We start from the raw sequence: 15,622 nt of genomic DNA, 5'->3' as shown, positions 1-15,622 counted from the left end.
GTACCAAAGAAAACTTTGCCCAAAAACTTCAAATAATCCTAATTCTAATACAAAGGAATACAGGAGAATTCAGTCAGCAACAGACCACTGGGTTCCTTCGAGGCTGTTTTTGATAGTGGAAGAGATATGAAAATCATAGATCAGTGTGGTAAGAGCACAAATATGCACTATGGTGGACAAAAACTTCCTTTGCTCAGCCAGCTTCAATCTGACTGAATCAATTCACTTAAGTTTCTAATAATGAAGCAGCTGAGGGAAGTGCTACAACCATCCAGCAGATTCTGCACTATGCGATGCATTTGGGGAGGGGATGAGGACCAAATGGGAATGGGGGAGGTTGTGGTGGAGTGAAGCATGACTCCACCAATATAGTGATACCTTAGGAATACGATAAGGAATTGCATTATTACTCTTAGTCTTCATACCAACATATCATATATTTTTGTTATGATCATAGTAGCTGTGTATATTAAAATGATATTCAGTGTGCAGATGTCTGTAACCCTTCCTACACCTTTATGTGTGTCCCTCCTTCTCTGCTGTCATTAATCTAAATCGTACTGCATATTGCTAGCCCGGGAAAAGATCAAAATTCAAAATCTGAAGTATGGTTTCTCCTGAACACATATCACTATCACATCACTGTAAAGTCATCGAATAAATCATAAGTTGAGGCCTCATAAGTTCGATGGTATTACAGTAAAATTTATCAAAAAAGGGGGTGACTGTGATGTTCATTGGTTTCTAAGGATATTCAATGTATGTATGGATCATGGTGAGGTGCCTAAGGATTAGCAGAATGCATGCATAGTGCCATTGTACAAAGGCAAAGGGGATAAAGGTGAGTGTTCAAATTACTGAGGTATAAGTTTGTTGAGTATTCCTGGGAAATTATATTGATTGAGAGAGTCAAGGCATGTACAGAGCATCAGATTGGAGAGGAGCAGTGTGGTTTCAGAAGTGGTAGAGGATGTGTGGATCAGGTGTCTGCTTTGAAAAATGTATGTGAGAAATACTTAGAAAAACAAATGCATTTGTATGTAGCATTTATGGATCTGGAGAAGGCATATGATAGAGTTGATACAGACGCTCTGTGGAAGGTTTTACGAGTATATGGTATGGGAGGTAAGTTGCTAGAAGCAGTGAAAAGTTTTTATTTAGGATGTAAGGCATGTGTAAGAGTAGGAAGAGAGGAAAGTGACTTGTTCCCAGTAAATGTTGGATTGTGTCAGGGTTGCGTGATATCTCCATGGGTGTTTAATTTGTTTATGGATGGGGACGAGAGGGAGGTGAATGCAAGAGTTTTGGAGAGAGAGGGGCAAGTATGCAGTCTATTGTGGAAGAAAGGAAAGTGACTGGTTCCCAGTAAATGTCGGTTTGTGTCAGGGGTGCATGATGTCTCGATGGTTGTTTAATTTGTTTAGGGATGGGGATGTTAGGGAGGTGAATGCAAGAGTTTTGGAGTGAGGGGCAAGTATGCAGTCCGTTGTGGATGAGAGGGCTTGGGAAGTGTCAGTTGTTGTTCGCTGATGATACAGTGCTAGAAGCTGATTCGAGTAAGAAACTGCAGAAGCTGGTGACTGAGTTTGGTAAAGTGTGTGAAAGAAGAAAGCTGAGAGTAAATGTGAATATGAGCAAGGTTATTAGATTCAGTTGGGTTGAGGGACAAGTTAATTTGGGTGTAAGTTTGAATGGAGAAAACTGAAGGAAGTGAGTTGTTTTAGATATCTGGGAGTGGATCTGGCAGCGGATGGAACCATGGAAGCGGAAGTGTGTCACAGGGTGGGGGAGGGGGTAAAGGTCCTGGGAGCATTGAAGAATGTGTGGAAGGCAAGAGCATTATCTTGGAGAGCAAAAATGGGTATGTTTGAAGGAATAGTGGTTCCAACAATGTTATATAGTTGCGAGTTGTGGGCTATAGATAGGGATGTGTGAAGGAAGGTGGATGTGTTGGAAATGAGATGTTTGAGGACAATATGTGGTATGAGATGGTTTGATTGAGTAAGTAATGAAAGGGTAAGAGAGATGTGTGGTAATAAAAAGTGTAGTAGTGAGAGCAGAAGAGGGTGTATTGATATGGTTTGGTCACATGGAGAGAATGAGTAAGGAAAGACTAACAAAGAGGATATATGTGTCAGAAGTGGAGGGAACAAGGAAAAGTGGGAGACCAAATTGGAGGTAAAAGGATGGAGTGGAAAAGATTTTGAGCAACTGGGACCTAAACATACAGGAGGATGGAAGGCGTGCAAGGAATAGAGTGAATTGGAATGATGTGATATACCGGAGTCAGCGTGCTGTCAATGGATTGAACCAGGGCATGTGAAGCATCTGGGGTAAACTATGGAAAGTTTTGTGGGGCCTGGATGTGAAAAAGGAGCTGTGGTTTCGGTGCATTACACATGACAGCTAGAGATTGAGTGTGAACAAATGTGGCCTCTGTTGTCTTTTCCTAGTGCTACCTCGCACACACACGCGGGGAGGGGGGTGCCATTTCATGTGTGGTGGGGTGATGGCAGGAATGGATGAGGGCAGCATGTATGAATATGTACATGTGTATATATGTAGTCTGTGTATGTATGTATATATTTATTTATGTATGTATGTATGTATGTATGTATGTATGTATGTATGTATGTATATGTTGAAATGTATAGGTATGTATATATGCGTGTGTGGGCATTTATGTATGTACATGTGTATGTGGGTGGGTTTGGCCATTCTTTCGTCTGTTTCCTTGCACTATCTCACTAACACGGGAGACAGCGACAAAGTATAATGGAAATAAAATATTCTTTATTCTAATTATACTTAGTCGCTGTCTCCCACCTTAACAAGGTAGCGCAAGGAAACAGACGAAAGAATGGCCCAACCCACCCACATACACATGTATATAAATAAGCGCCCACACACGCACATATACATACACCTATACATTTCAACATATACATACATAGACATACACATATATACATGTGTACATATCCATACTTGCTGCCTTCATCCATATATATATATATATATATATATTTTTTTTTTGCTTTGTCGCTGTCTCCCGCGTTTGCGAGGTAGCGCAAGGAAACAGACGAAAGAAATGGCCCAACCCACCCCCATACACATGTATATACATACACATCCACACACGCAAATATACATACCTACACAGCTTTCCATGGTTTACCCCAGACGCTTCACATGCCCTGATTCAATCCACTGACAGCATGTCAACCCCGGTATACCACATCGATCCAATTCACTCTATTCCTTGCCCTCCTTTCACCCTCCTGCATGTTCAGGCCCCGATCACTCAAAATCTTTTTCACTCCATCTTTCCACCTCCAATTTGGTCTCCCACTTCTCCTCGTTCCCTCCACCTACGACACATATATCCTCTTGGTCAATCTTTCCTCACTCATTCTCTCCATGTGCCCAAACCATTTCAGAACATCCTCTTCTGCTCTCTCAACCACGCTCTTTTTATTTCCACACATCTCTCTTACCCTTACATTACTTACTCGATCAAACCACCTCACACAACACACTGTCCTCAAACATCTCATTTCCAGCACATCCATCCTCCTGCGCACAACTCTATCCATAGCCCACACCTTGCAACCATACAACATTGTTGGAACCACTATTCCTTCAAACATACCCATTTTTGCTTTCCGAGATAATGTTCTCAACTTCCACACATTCTTCAAGGCTCCCAGGATTTTCGCCCCCTCCCCCACCCTATGATCCACTTCCGCTTCCATGGTTCCATCCGCTGCCAGATCCACTCCCAGATATCTAAAACACTTTACTTCCTCCAGTTTTTCTCCATTCAAACTTACCTCCCAATTGACTTGACCCTCAACCCTACTGTACCTAATAACCTTGTTCTTATTTACATTTACTCTTAACTTTCTTCTTTCACACACTTTACCAAACTCAGTCACCAGCTTCTGCAGTTTCTCACATGAATCAGCCACCAGTACTGTATCATCAGCGAACAACAACTGACTCACTTTCCAAGCTCTCTCATCCCCAACAGACTTCATTCTTACCCCTCTTTCCAAAACTCTTGCATTCACCTCCCTAACAACCCCATCCATAAACAAATTAAACAAACATGGAGACATCACACACCCCTGCCGCAAACCTACATTCACTGAGAACCAAGCACTTTCCTCTCTTCCTACACGTACACATGCCTTACATCCTCGATAAAAACTTTTCACTGCTTCTAACAACTTGCCTCCCATACCATATATTCTTAATACCTTCCACAGAGCATCTCTATCAATATATCTATATATATATATATATATATATATATATATATATACATGTGTGTGTGTGTGTTTCAGAGGTGGAGGGAACAAGGAGAAGCAGGAAACAAAATTGGAGGTGGAAGGATAGATTGAAAAAAGATTTTGAGCTAACGAGGCCTGAACATACAGGAGGGTGAGAGGCGTGCATGGAATAGAGCGAACTGGAACGATGTGGTATACCTGGGATGACATGCTGTCAATGGACTGAACCAAGGCATGTGAAATATCTGGGGTAAATCATGGAGAGGTCTGTGGGGCTTGGATATGGATAGGGAGCTGTGTTTTTGGTGCATTACATATGACAGCTTGAGACTGAGTGTGAACGAATGGGGCTGTGGTTTCAGTGCAGTGCACATAAAAGCTAGAGAATGGATTTGAGAAAATACAACCTTTCTTTCATAAAAGCTAGAGAATGGATGAGAGCAAATACAACCTATCTTTGTATGTTCCTGGAGCTACCTCATTAACAATGGAAATGGCAACCACGGCTGAAAAAAGTATGAAACACAGAAACATGTCTTGACCTCCTCAGAATCCAGTCCCAAATATACTTATAAAACTTCAACATACCACACATTAAATGTAAACATGCAGGAAATAACATAGTAGCTGAAAATGCTGACACTGGAAGCAGCTTGGATGAACAGCTGCACATAAAAAGAGTCATCCAGACTTTGTAAAAAGTTCTCCCTAAGCCAACAAATTTCAAAACCAAACACAATAAATAAAACATTCTGGACTTAATCTTTAAAAATAATGTGGACCTTCTATGTAACATTACAATCCCAAACACTATAATCTGATCACAATTTTTTTTTTTTTTTTTTTATACTTTGTCGCTGTCTCCCGCGTTTGCGAGGTAGCGCAAGGAAACAGACGAAAGAAATGTCCCAACCCCCCCCATACACATGTACATACACACGTCCACACACACAAATATACATACCTACACAGCTTTCCATGGTTTACCCCGGACGCTTCACATGCCTTGATTCAATCCACTGCCAGCACGTCAACCCCTGTATACCACATCGCTCCAATTCACTCTATTCCTTGCCCTCCTTTCACCCTCCTGCATGTTCAGGCCCCGATCACACAAAATCTTTTTCACTCCATCTTTCCACCTCCAATTTGGTCTCCCTCTTCTCCTCGTTCCCTCCACCTCCGACACATATATCCTCTTGGTCAATCTTTCCTCACTCATTCTCTCCATGTGCCCAAACCATTTTAAAACACCCTCTTCTGCTCTCTCAACCACGCTCTTTTTATTTCCACACATCTCTCTTACCCTTACGTTACTTACTCGATCAAACCACCTCACACCACACATTGTCCTCAAACATCTCATTTCCAGCACATCCATCCTCCTGCGCACAACTCTATCCATAGCCCACGCCTCGCAACCATACAACATTGTTGGAATTACTATTCCTTCAAACATACCCATTTTTGCTTTCCGGGATAATGTTCTCGACTTCCACACATTTTTCAAGGCTCCCAAAATTTTCGCCCCCTCCCCCACCCTATGATCCACTTCCGCTTCCATGGTTCCATCCGCTGACAGATCCACTCCCAGATATCTAAAACACTTCACTTCCTCCAGTTTTTCACCATTCAAACTCACCTCCCAATTGACTTGACCCTCAACCCTACTGTACCTAATAACCTTGCTTTTATTCACATTTACTCTTAACTTTCTTCTTCCACACACTTTACCAAACTCCGTCACCAGCTTCTGCAGTTTCTCACATGAATCCGCCACCAGCGCTGTATCATCAGCGAACAACAACTGACTCACTTCCCAAGCTCTCTCATCCCCAACAGACTTCATACTTGCCCCTCTTTCCAAGACTCTTGCATTTACCTCCCTAACAACCCCATCCATAAACAAATTAAACAACCATGGAGACATCACACACCCCTGCCGCAAACCTACATTCACTGAGAACCAATCACTTTCCTCTCTTCCTACACGTACACATGCCTTACATCCTCGATAAAAACTTTTCACTGCTTCTAACAACTTGCCTCCCACACCATATATTCTTAATACCTTCCACAGAGCATCTCTATCAACTCTATCATATGCCTTCTCCAGATCCATAAATGCTACATACAAATCCATTTGCTTTTCTAAGTATTTCTCACATACATTCTTCAAAGCAAACACCTGATCCACACATCCTCTACCACTTCTGAAACCACACTGCTCTTCCCCAATCTGATGCTCTGTACATGCCTTCACCCTTTCAATCAATACCCTCCCATATAATTTACCAGGAATACTCAACAAACTTATACCTCTGTAATTTGAGCACTCACTCTTATCCCCTTTGCCTTTGTACAATGGCACTATGCACGCATTCCGCCAATCCTCAGGCACCTCACCATGAGTCATACATACATTAAATAACCTTACCAACCAGTCAACAATACAGTCACCCCCTTTTTTAATAATTTCCACTGCAATACCATCCAAACCTGCTGCCTTGCCGGCTTTCATCTTCCGCAAAGCTTTTACTACCTCTTCTCTGTTTACCAAATCATTTTCCCTAACCCTCTCACTTTGCACACCACCTCGACCCAAACACCCTATATCTGCTACTCTGTCATCAGACACATTCAACAAACCTTCAAAATACTCATTCCATCTCCTTCTCACATCACCACTACTTGTTATCACCTCCCCATTTACGCCCTTCACTGAAGTTCCCATTTGCTCCCTTGTCTTACGCACCCTATTTACCTCCTTCCAGAACATCTTTTTATTCTCCCTAAAATTTACTGATAGTCTCTCACCCCAACTCTCATTTGCCCTTTTTTTTCACCTCTTGCACCTTTCTCTTGACCTCCTTGAAAAGAACTTGGATGCTGATCCATCAAGTCAGAACACAGATAACAGTGGAGATGTTTTCAGTAATTTCGGTTTTGATAATAAAAATAAACTGAGAGGATGAGATCAATAAGATGTCTGCAACAATGGGAATACATGCTGAGCAACAAAACAAAAGGAGATTGTGTAAACTGAAATGACCTTTTTTGGTATTCCAAACATGCAACAGACATATACTGGCAAGAAAAACGAAGAGCACTTTACAAGTGGCAAGAAAAGAACAGAAGACCATCTAAAGATGCCACTGTTCTCCCAACAAAGGAAAGAAAACCTATTAATGAATTCCTGGACACAGATCTTAAACTAAAGATGTAATACTAAACACAGAAAAAAGAAGAAAAAGCCATAATTGAAATAAGAAATGACCCAAAATACTTTTACTTGAAAGCAAAATGAAAGTCCAAGACCACAAACTCTATTGGCTTACTTAAAACAGAGGAAGAAAATTTTACAGATGATTGCCAAGAGATGTGTGAGACTTTAAAAAGTCAATATGAATCAGTATCCACTGAGCAATAAAAAACTGAAGACAAATGACCTTGCAGATTTTTTCCTAAACAGTAATCCCCTTGGTGTACACACAGAAGATATTACCTCTTTAACACAAGATTTCAGAAGGGCCAATGACAGAATGCCCATGCACTGAGCCCCAGAAACAGACTCGTGGAACTGTCTTCATAAAGAAATGCAAAATAACTCTCGCACATGCACTAAATATCCTCTGAAGAAAATATCTAGATTCCAGCATCATTTCCAAGAGACTGAAACTGTCCCACACTGACCCATTCAACAATGGTGAAAGCAAAGCATTCTCAAAAAACTATCGACCATTAGCATTAACACCACATATCAAAATTTTCAAAAGAGTCGTAAGAGGCAGGCTCACTGAATCTATGGAAAGGAGCAATCTACATCTGGACAACATGGCTTTAGGGTGGGAAGATCTTGCCTCTTTCATCTGTTTCACCACTATGATAGGACTACTAATGCTCTAGAAAATGTAGGCAAGATTTACAAAGACTTTGCAAAAGATTTGACAAATGTGACATTAGTGTCACAGCACATAAAATGCAAAAGATGGGAATAACTGGAAAACTGGGAGATAGCTAAACAACTTTTTAACTAATAGGTAACAACACATAGTTGTAAACCATGCCATCTTCAGTGTCTCCACAGTAAAAATCCCTGTACCCATAAGAAATGCTCTTGCACCCCTCCTTTTTCTCATTCTGATGCAAATGCAAGCCACAGTTTCATGTCATCCTTTGCAGATGATAAAAGAACAAGTATGAAAATCACATCAATAAAAGATGGAGAAAGGCTACTGAGAGACATAAATTAAGTCTTTGATTAGGAAACTGAGGACATACTTTTCAATACAGGTAATTACCAATTCCTCCAGTATGAAGAAAATGAATAAATAAATAAAAATAGAGAATACAGACAGATAAAGATGCTATCCTAACCATCACCTTAATGGGAATTCTTAGAGGAAAAGAATGTTAGATATAAGGATAGATAGATAGACAGATAGATAAATAGATAGAAAGATAGACAGATATACAGGTAGATAGATAAAGCATCCTACTGGCATGATAGGCATGGATTGCTGCAAAATACTAACTCTGAAATCAAAAGGTGCAATTGCATAAAAGATAGAACAACTTAAACATCCAAGGCTCAAGACTCCTAAACAACTTACCTTCTACTATCAGAAACAGCATGTGATGCACTGTAGAGAAGTTCATGAGTGCACTGGGCTAGTAACTACAAAGTATATTGGCCCAGCCAGGCTGTGGGGGTTGTGTGTACCTAAGGGCTGCAGCTTCCAACAGCTTGGTCCACCAATTATCCAATCCAGCAGCCTACGGGCCAACCCAGGAAATGGGTGAAAAGCCCCATAGACTTCACCAAGTATTCATCCTTTAGCTTATGCCAGCATTCTTCAAATTTTTTCCCATGCCCTAGTACACTTATATCTCATTCCCTAATGACCCTACCTGTCTACCTATATCTCTGACATCTGCTTTCTCTAGGAAGTAACATCAAAGGGGTAGCCACAACAAAAGAATCTCTACTTATCAATGTCCTTACATGCCTCCCTCACATTCACCATTCCACTTATTTTCCACCATTTCTTTCCCTTCGTAAACTTCCACTCTATTTTCCATATTTCACAGGTGGTCTTCCTTTCACATCAACCCCTTTAATCAAACTGTCATACACACTTTTTGTAAACTTCCCATCTTGCTTCCTTGCCACAAGTCCAAACCACCTAAAAGTATTACATTTCACCCACTCTGCCACTCCACAATTCATTCCCTTTGCTTTACATACCATGTCAAATCTCTCATACACACCCTCATTCATTTCTTCATACCATATGCTCCTCTCAAGTAGCTCATTTCCCCAGCCTGGATTCTTGACCTTTCTATGACTCACTCCACATCTTTAATAACTGTTACTAGTATTACTTTAAGGGATAATCTAAGGCCATCTAGCTCTGCATTAACCAGAAATGAATAGTATGAACTTAGTTATAGGAATATACCACAACCAGGCAGGCAAAAAGATCAGCAAAGAGAAGACTAGTGATAAAAGCAAAAAAAAAAAAAACAACTAGACATGAAAACATCTAAAGTTTAGTAATGCAATGTGAACCTGTGAAAAAGCAAGACCAGAGGATAACACAATCAGAGCTAAAGTAAATTGAAGAAGCAGTGCAAGTGCCATGAAAGGAGCCATAAGACAAGAGAAGAGCAAAAATGCAGTTTAGAGAAGGGGGCCCAGGTGATACCAAAGCAGAGGAAAGTAGAAGAAGCCAATAATAAGGCACACTCTGATGTACTAAAGACTGCAATCAGAGGAAAAATTTTATGATAATACTGGACAAGAAATTGTAGGAGCATTACTAAGAGACTTTCAAGCAGAGGAAAGGACATAAGTGCACACCAAATCTGCTGGAATAATACTGAAAGCTGATCAGGAAAAAGAAAAACACAAATAGACTGATAAAAACAGCAGCAAAGATTAGATGCAAATATGGAAGCAAATTAAGAGTATTGAGAGTGTAGCAGAGGAACATATACCCAAGGAGACAAAGGTATGCATGAGACTGAGCAAAGTGATTGAAAAACTGATATGCTCTGTCAGAGATGAAGTGATCAAGGAAGTACATGAGCTTATTGGTGGAAGGTTTAGAAAGCACAGAGAATACAGAACCAGTGCTTGCCAGCCAAAAGACAGAATATAGAGAAGGGTGGTGACACAAAGGTTGAAACTTCCACACAGAGGGACCTAACTGAAAATTGGGTGGCACCAAAATTAAAAAGATTAGTAAAACAGTAGGTTGACAGATGTATGTCAGTGATCTTTTTTTGGATTGGAAGATTATGCACCAGACAAGGAAGACAGGGGAAAAGAGGGATGAAATGCATATGAATGAGTGGTGGAGGCTACAGGACTGTCAAATGCAACTTCAGTGACAGAGGAAAAGAAAGGAATAAAAAGTTATATCCAAGACATAAGGGAGCAACCAGTTATGATCATGTTTGACTTGGATTTATTTAGCCAGGAGGTACTTAGAAAATCTATGAATCTTAAAGGCATGGTGGAATTCAGTGAGACAATAATCAAGAATGATAAATCTAAGGAAAAGTGGGAAAAAGGCAGAGTACAATCAGAAAACAAAAAACTGGTGATGCCACACATGACAAGAGGATGGAGCAGCCCCAACAGAACTGCAGACAGAGCAGGAGTATTAGGAGATGGTAAGGTTAGACTGATAATAATGTTTCAAAATGAGGATGGGTTAACATTTAGTGGTAAAAAACTGTTATCATGGATTGCATAAGGAAAGTGCACCTGATATCATTGGAGTTGTGGAGACTAAGCTTACCACAGAAACAAGCTCTCACTTGTTTTCTGCAGAGGGGTACATGATAGCAAGAAAGATAGGGAAGGCATAGAAGGAGGAGGATCAGCTCTCTTAATAAAAGAAAGCCTAATTTTCAACAAATAGCAGATGATGGCTAACTCAAAGGATACATATTGGGAATATTAACTGTGGGGAATAAGAGCATTGTGGTGTTATTAATACATAATCATCCAAAGAATTATAAGAACTAAAATATACATACATACAATGATAACAATGAAGGAACAATCAGGATAGTTCATGAAGCATTGAAACACTCATTTCTTAGAGATGGTTAACAAATGATACTAGGGGATTTCAATCACAAAGAGATGGACAGGGAAATTTGGATTCTCATGGTGATAGGAAGTCATCGAGACACAAGCATTTACAGTGATGCAGAGCATACTAGGATGAGAGGAATTCATACCATCCTTACTAGACCTTATCTTTACTCATACTAGCATAGATATTGAGAATGATACATGCAACACACCAGTTGGAAGAAGTTATCATGTAATGCTCAAGTTTGAATATGTGGTAAAAGTGGACATTAAAAGAGCAAAGGTGAGACATAAAATATACAGGAAATCTAAATGTGTAAACTACACAAACCTCAATAATTTCTACTGTAATGTAGAATGGGACAAAGTTCAGCTGACAAGTAACAGGGTATTGCACCGAGAGGTTCAGTGATATTTACAATAAGGGAGTAGAGGCATGGGTACCTCAAGCCTCAAATACAAAGGGAATGGTAAGAAATGAAGTAAGGGTTTAATAAAAGATGTGATGAAGCAAAGAAGCTTCAAGATAAGCAAAGTCACTTCGGAAATCTAATACTAGTCCATAAATTTATCAGGAGCCAGTTTTCAGCTAAGAAGCAGCTAATCAGGCAATGTGAATAAGAGGGAAATACAGCAGAATATGATGCAAGGATATATTAGGAGCTGAACAGCAAGTTCAAAAGTGTAAGCAAGAGTGTTGACTGTTAGAGAGATGAAAGTGACCGAATGTAGAGTAAGTGAGGAGCAAGGGGGTTTTAGGAAATGTAGAGGATGTGTGGATCAGTTTTTTTTTGTGGTGAAAAAGACTGTGAAGTAGTATCAAGCAAAAAGTATGGAACTATCTGCAGCTATTATGGATCTGGAGAAGGCACATGACAAAACCAAATGCAATGCTTTATGGGACATGTTAAAGATATATGGATTAGGGGTCAAACAGCGGGGTGGTGTGAAAGCCTTCTATAGAGAAACAAATACATGTGTAACAATGAATGGAAAGTTGAGCAAAAATTCTGGTATACATGTGGGTGTGAGGCAGTGCTGTGTGATGTCACTGTGGGTTTTTAGCATAAATATGGATGGAGTGATAAGAGAGATGAAAGCAAAACAAGGTAAGGGGGTGCAGATATGGAGTGTGGTGGTGAGGTATAGTGGCCAGTGACAAGCTTGTATGCAGATAATACTGTGTTGTATGCTGTGAGTGAAGAGTAGCTGCAGAAGAATGTGAGTTTATTACCTATTTGTACTGCAAGGGAAGGGAGTTTTTTCACTCATGGCTTCATTACCTATTTGTACTGCAAGGGGAGGGAGTATTACACTCTTTTAGCATACAACCTCATGAATTTACATATACTCCCTACATCAACCATGTCCTCAGTCAACCTGCTCCAATCATCCATCACTCAAATATACTATAAAAGTATTTCTTTACATCCATTTTTACAAGCTTCTAACATTATTTCATATTATATCCTCTGGTTCCCTACATCTTTTAAGGTACTGTCCACTTCATCAATCTCTTTTACGAACTTAAAGGTTATGATCAGGTCATCCCTCACTCTTTTCTCTTCCAGGTTGGGTAAATTCAAAGCTTTCAGTCTTTACTTGCAGCTTAGCTCTCTAATTCTGGTGCCTTTGTTGCCCTCCTCCAGACTTTCTCTACGAGTTCTTTGTGCTTCTTTAGATGCAACAACTAAACCTAAGAAGCACACTTCTAGTTTTGGCCATATGTAGGGTATGAGCAGCATGTTAAATATTTCTTTATAAATATACTTGAAAACTATTTTGATATTTGCCAGCAGACTTTTTGTCCTCTTAGCTATTCTCCTAAAATGGTACTCTGGTGACTGTTTAAGGATGATGCCTACTCCAAGTCCCTCTCACACACAGAATCTTGTAGCTTACTTCATGCTAGGTAATAATCATATTGAGGCCTTTCTGTTTTGTCCCATCCTCATTCCTTTACATTTGCTAGAGTTGAATCTCATCAATGTTGTGCCTACACATCAGGAGGACTGTAAAAGATGTACACTACTTGCTGGAAAATACTGAAATTACATTGTAGTACAGGAAACAAAACATTTAACCACCTCATTCCCTTTTCCAGGGGAATGATCAGGTGCCAAAAAACAACAAAAATCTGTCTCTTCTAGAGTAATGTATTCATGGGTACAGCACTTACAACAAACTGACTAGATGAATCACCTTGGACTAGAAACTGTATGATACACTCTTTTCATTCAATATATTAATAATTGGATCTTCCTGTGTCCATTACCTAGTAACTAGTCATCATATGCTATTCAACTCTCTTTATATATCATACACAGCACACTTTCCTTTCATAAAACTTTAACAACACCCATGCCTATATCCAAAGATATCATCTGCATACTATACTTAAAATCATACTACTTACCAGCATCTGTTACATCATGAGAAGATCCTCCAGGTGAGGTCTGAGTGCAACATTGAAGGTAGGCAATGTCCCATGGAAACCCAAACCTGAATCTCATACTGCAACCCATGGCCATACTGCCAGTGTATAAGCCCACCTTACAACCTTGGCAGCAGTCCTGAAAACATTCATGGGATGACCAATCAGACTGCAAAATGTGTAAATGAATGACAAAATAAAGGTCTGTGAAATGTTTTTTATGGTGTCTGAGACATAACAGCTATGTATAATCACCCAATGACCTTCTAAAAAAATCCTGATGTCATCTATGACATCTTTCCAGAGGCTCCTGTAGCCTAAGGCTATGCTACATACAAAAGCAGGGACATGTGGACTCCTTTGAAGCAGTATGTCCTTCAAGACTGTGCTCCCCATGATACAGCCTTGCCAAGGTGACTTTTCACTCATAATGCAACCTCATGCAGGTACAGTATAGTAATACTGCATAAGCAACTGAATGCCTTAATCATCACTATTTCATGCAAGGTACATTATCATAATACCACCCAAGGACCCTTCATCCATGGGTTCCTATGATGCTTTAGTGGGTGCTCTTATTGGGTTGCTGGAGTGATGTAGCTGAGAAAGGGACATGAAAACATTAAACAACAACAATGCTTTACTGGTTAAGGTACATAAAATGAAATAATTTGCCCAGAAGCAATGAGCAACTGGAGGTGCAGGATTGTAGTGGGAGAGGAAGGGTCATTTGCGGCAGGTTGAGAAATGAGATGGTCTTGGAACTGGAGCCTTGATGCTGGTGATGATTGGCCCCAGAGAAGAGGTACAAGCAAACCCACAAGGAAAATGAAATGTCAGGAGTCATAATCACTGCAACTCAACATGTAAAATGTTTAATTCAAAGTGAAACTCCAATACAGGATGCATTACTAGGAGGAAAAGGGTGTGGTAGCCAGGAAGGGAAGGAGTAATGGTAGTGGCCAGGGTTGAAGGGTGCATGTTCATGGTTTACCTGCATACCTATGAGTACCATTGCTGATAATTTGCCATGGTGGTAGAGCTAAAGCCAAGTACTCACCACTTAACTTAGGAGAATATGGAGGCCAGAATGGCAGGGAGTGGAAGTGGTGAGGGAGAGGTGGGAGTCCTCCACAAGAGTAAAGAAGGCCCTGGAGCCTAAATATGTTAGTGTTCCTGAATGTTGACCTATCTACTTATCTATTTATATTTCTGACGACTATTCCCTCTGGGAAGTCCCATCAAAAGGAGGGGGCAGGAGGAGTGGCAAAGCAAATGTTTCCATTCATCCCTGTCCTTACATACCTCCCTCACATAACCCATCCCATGCATTTCCTCCACTGTTTCTCTCCCTCCAGTATTCTTCCACTCTATTTTCCCTTGTCATAGGTAGTCTTCCTCTTGCATCATCCCTTTAATTGTATTAACATACACTCTTCTTTCAAACTCCCTGTCTTTCATTCTTTCCACATGCCAAAACCCCTTCAAAGTATTATGTTTTACTTACGCTACCACTCCACTCAAAATCTGCATGCCCTACCATTCCACACCTCTCTTACATGCCCTCATTTCTTATTTCACTCCATCTAGTCATACCAAATGCTCCTCTCAAACTATTTTTGTCCACAGCCTGGATTTTTGACCCCTGTAACTCATCCATGTCCATGTTCAGGCTGCACAGGTCAGTGTTGGGAGGACCGTGCTGCCCCTTAATCCTATCTTCACTTCCATACTTACAATCCTACCCTTCATTATTCTATTAAGGGACCCAATGACTCTTCT

At 40.3% G+C, this 15,622-nt stretch overlaps 1 protein-coding gene across 1 annotated transcript in view; it reads right to left on the bottom strand.

Moving 5' to 3' along the window:
• The window catches only part of LOC139749652 (uncharacterized), a 239,300-nt gene that overhangs the window by 208,054 nt on the left and 15,624 nt on the right, over positions 1–15,622 (bottom strand). Inside the window, exon 4 of the mRNA XM_071663822.1 lies at positions 13,823–13,979. Coding sequence (XP_071519923.1) covers positions 13,823–13,979 — 157 coding nt within the window. The remainder of the gene's footprint in view (positions 1–13,822; positions 13,980–15,622) is intronic.

The sequence above is a fragment of the Panulirus ornatus genome, chromosome 7 (genome assembly GCF_036320965.1).
Source record: "Panulirus ornatus isolate Po-2019 chromosome 7, ASM3632096v1, whole genome shotgun sequence".
Lineage (NCBI taxonomy): Eukaryota > Metazoa > Arthropoda > Malacostraca > Decapoda > Palinuridae > Panulirus > Panulirus ornatus.
The sequence above is the reverse complement of the archived record's forward strand: the minus strand, read 5'-3'. Positions and strand labels throughout refer to the sequence as shown.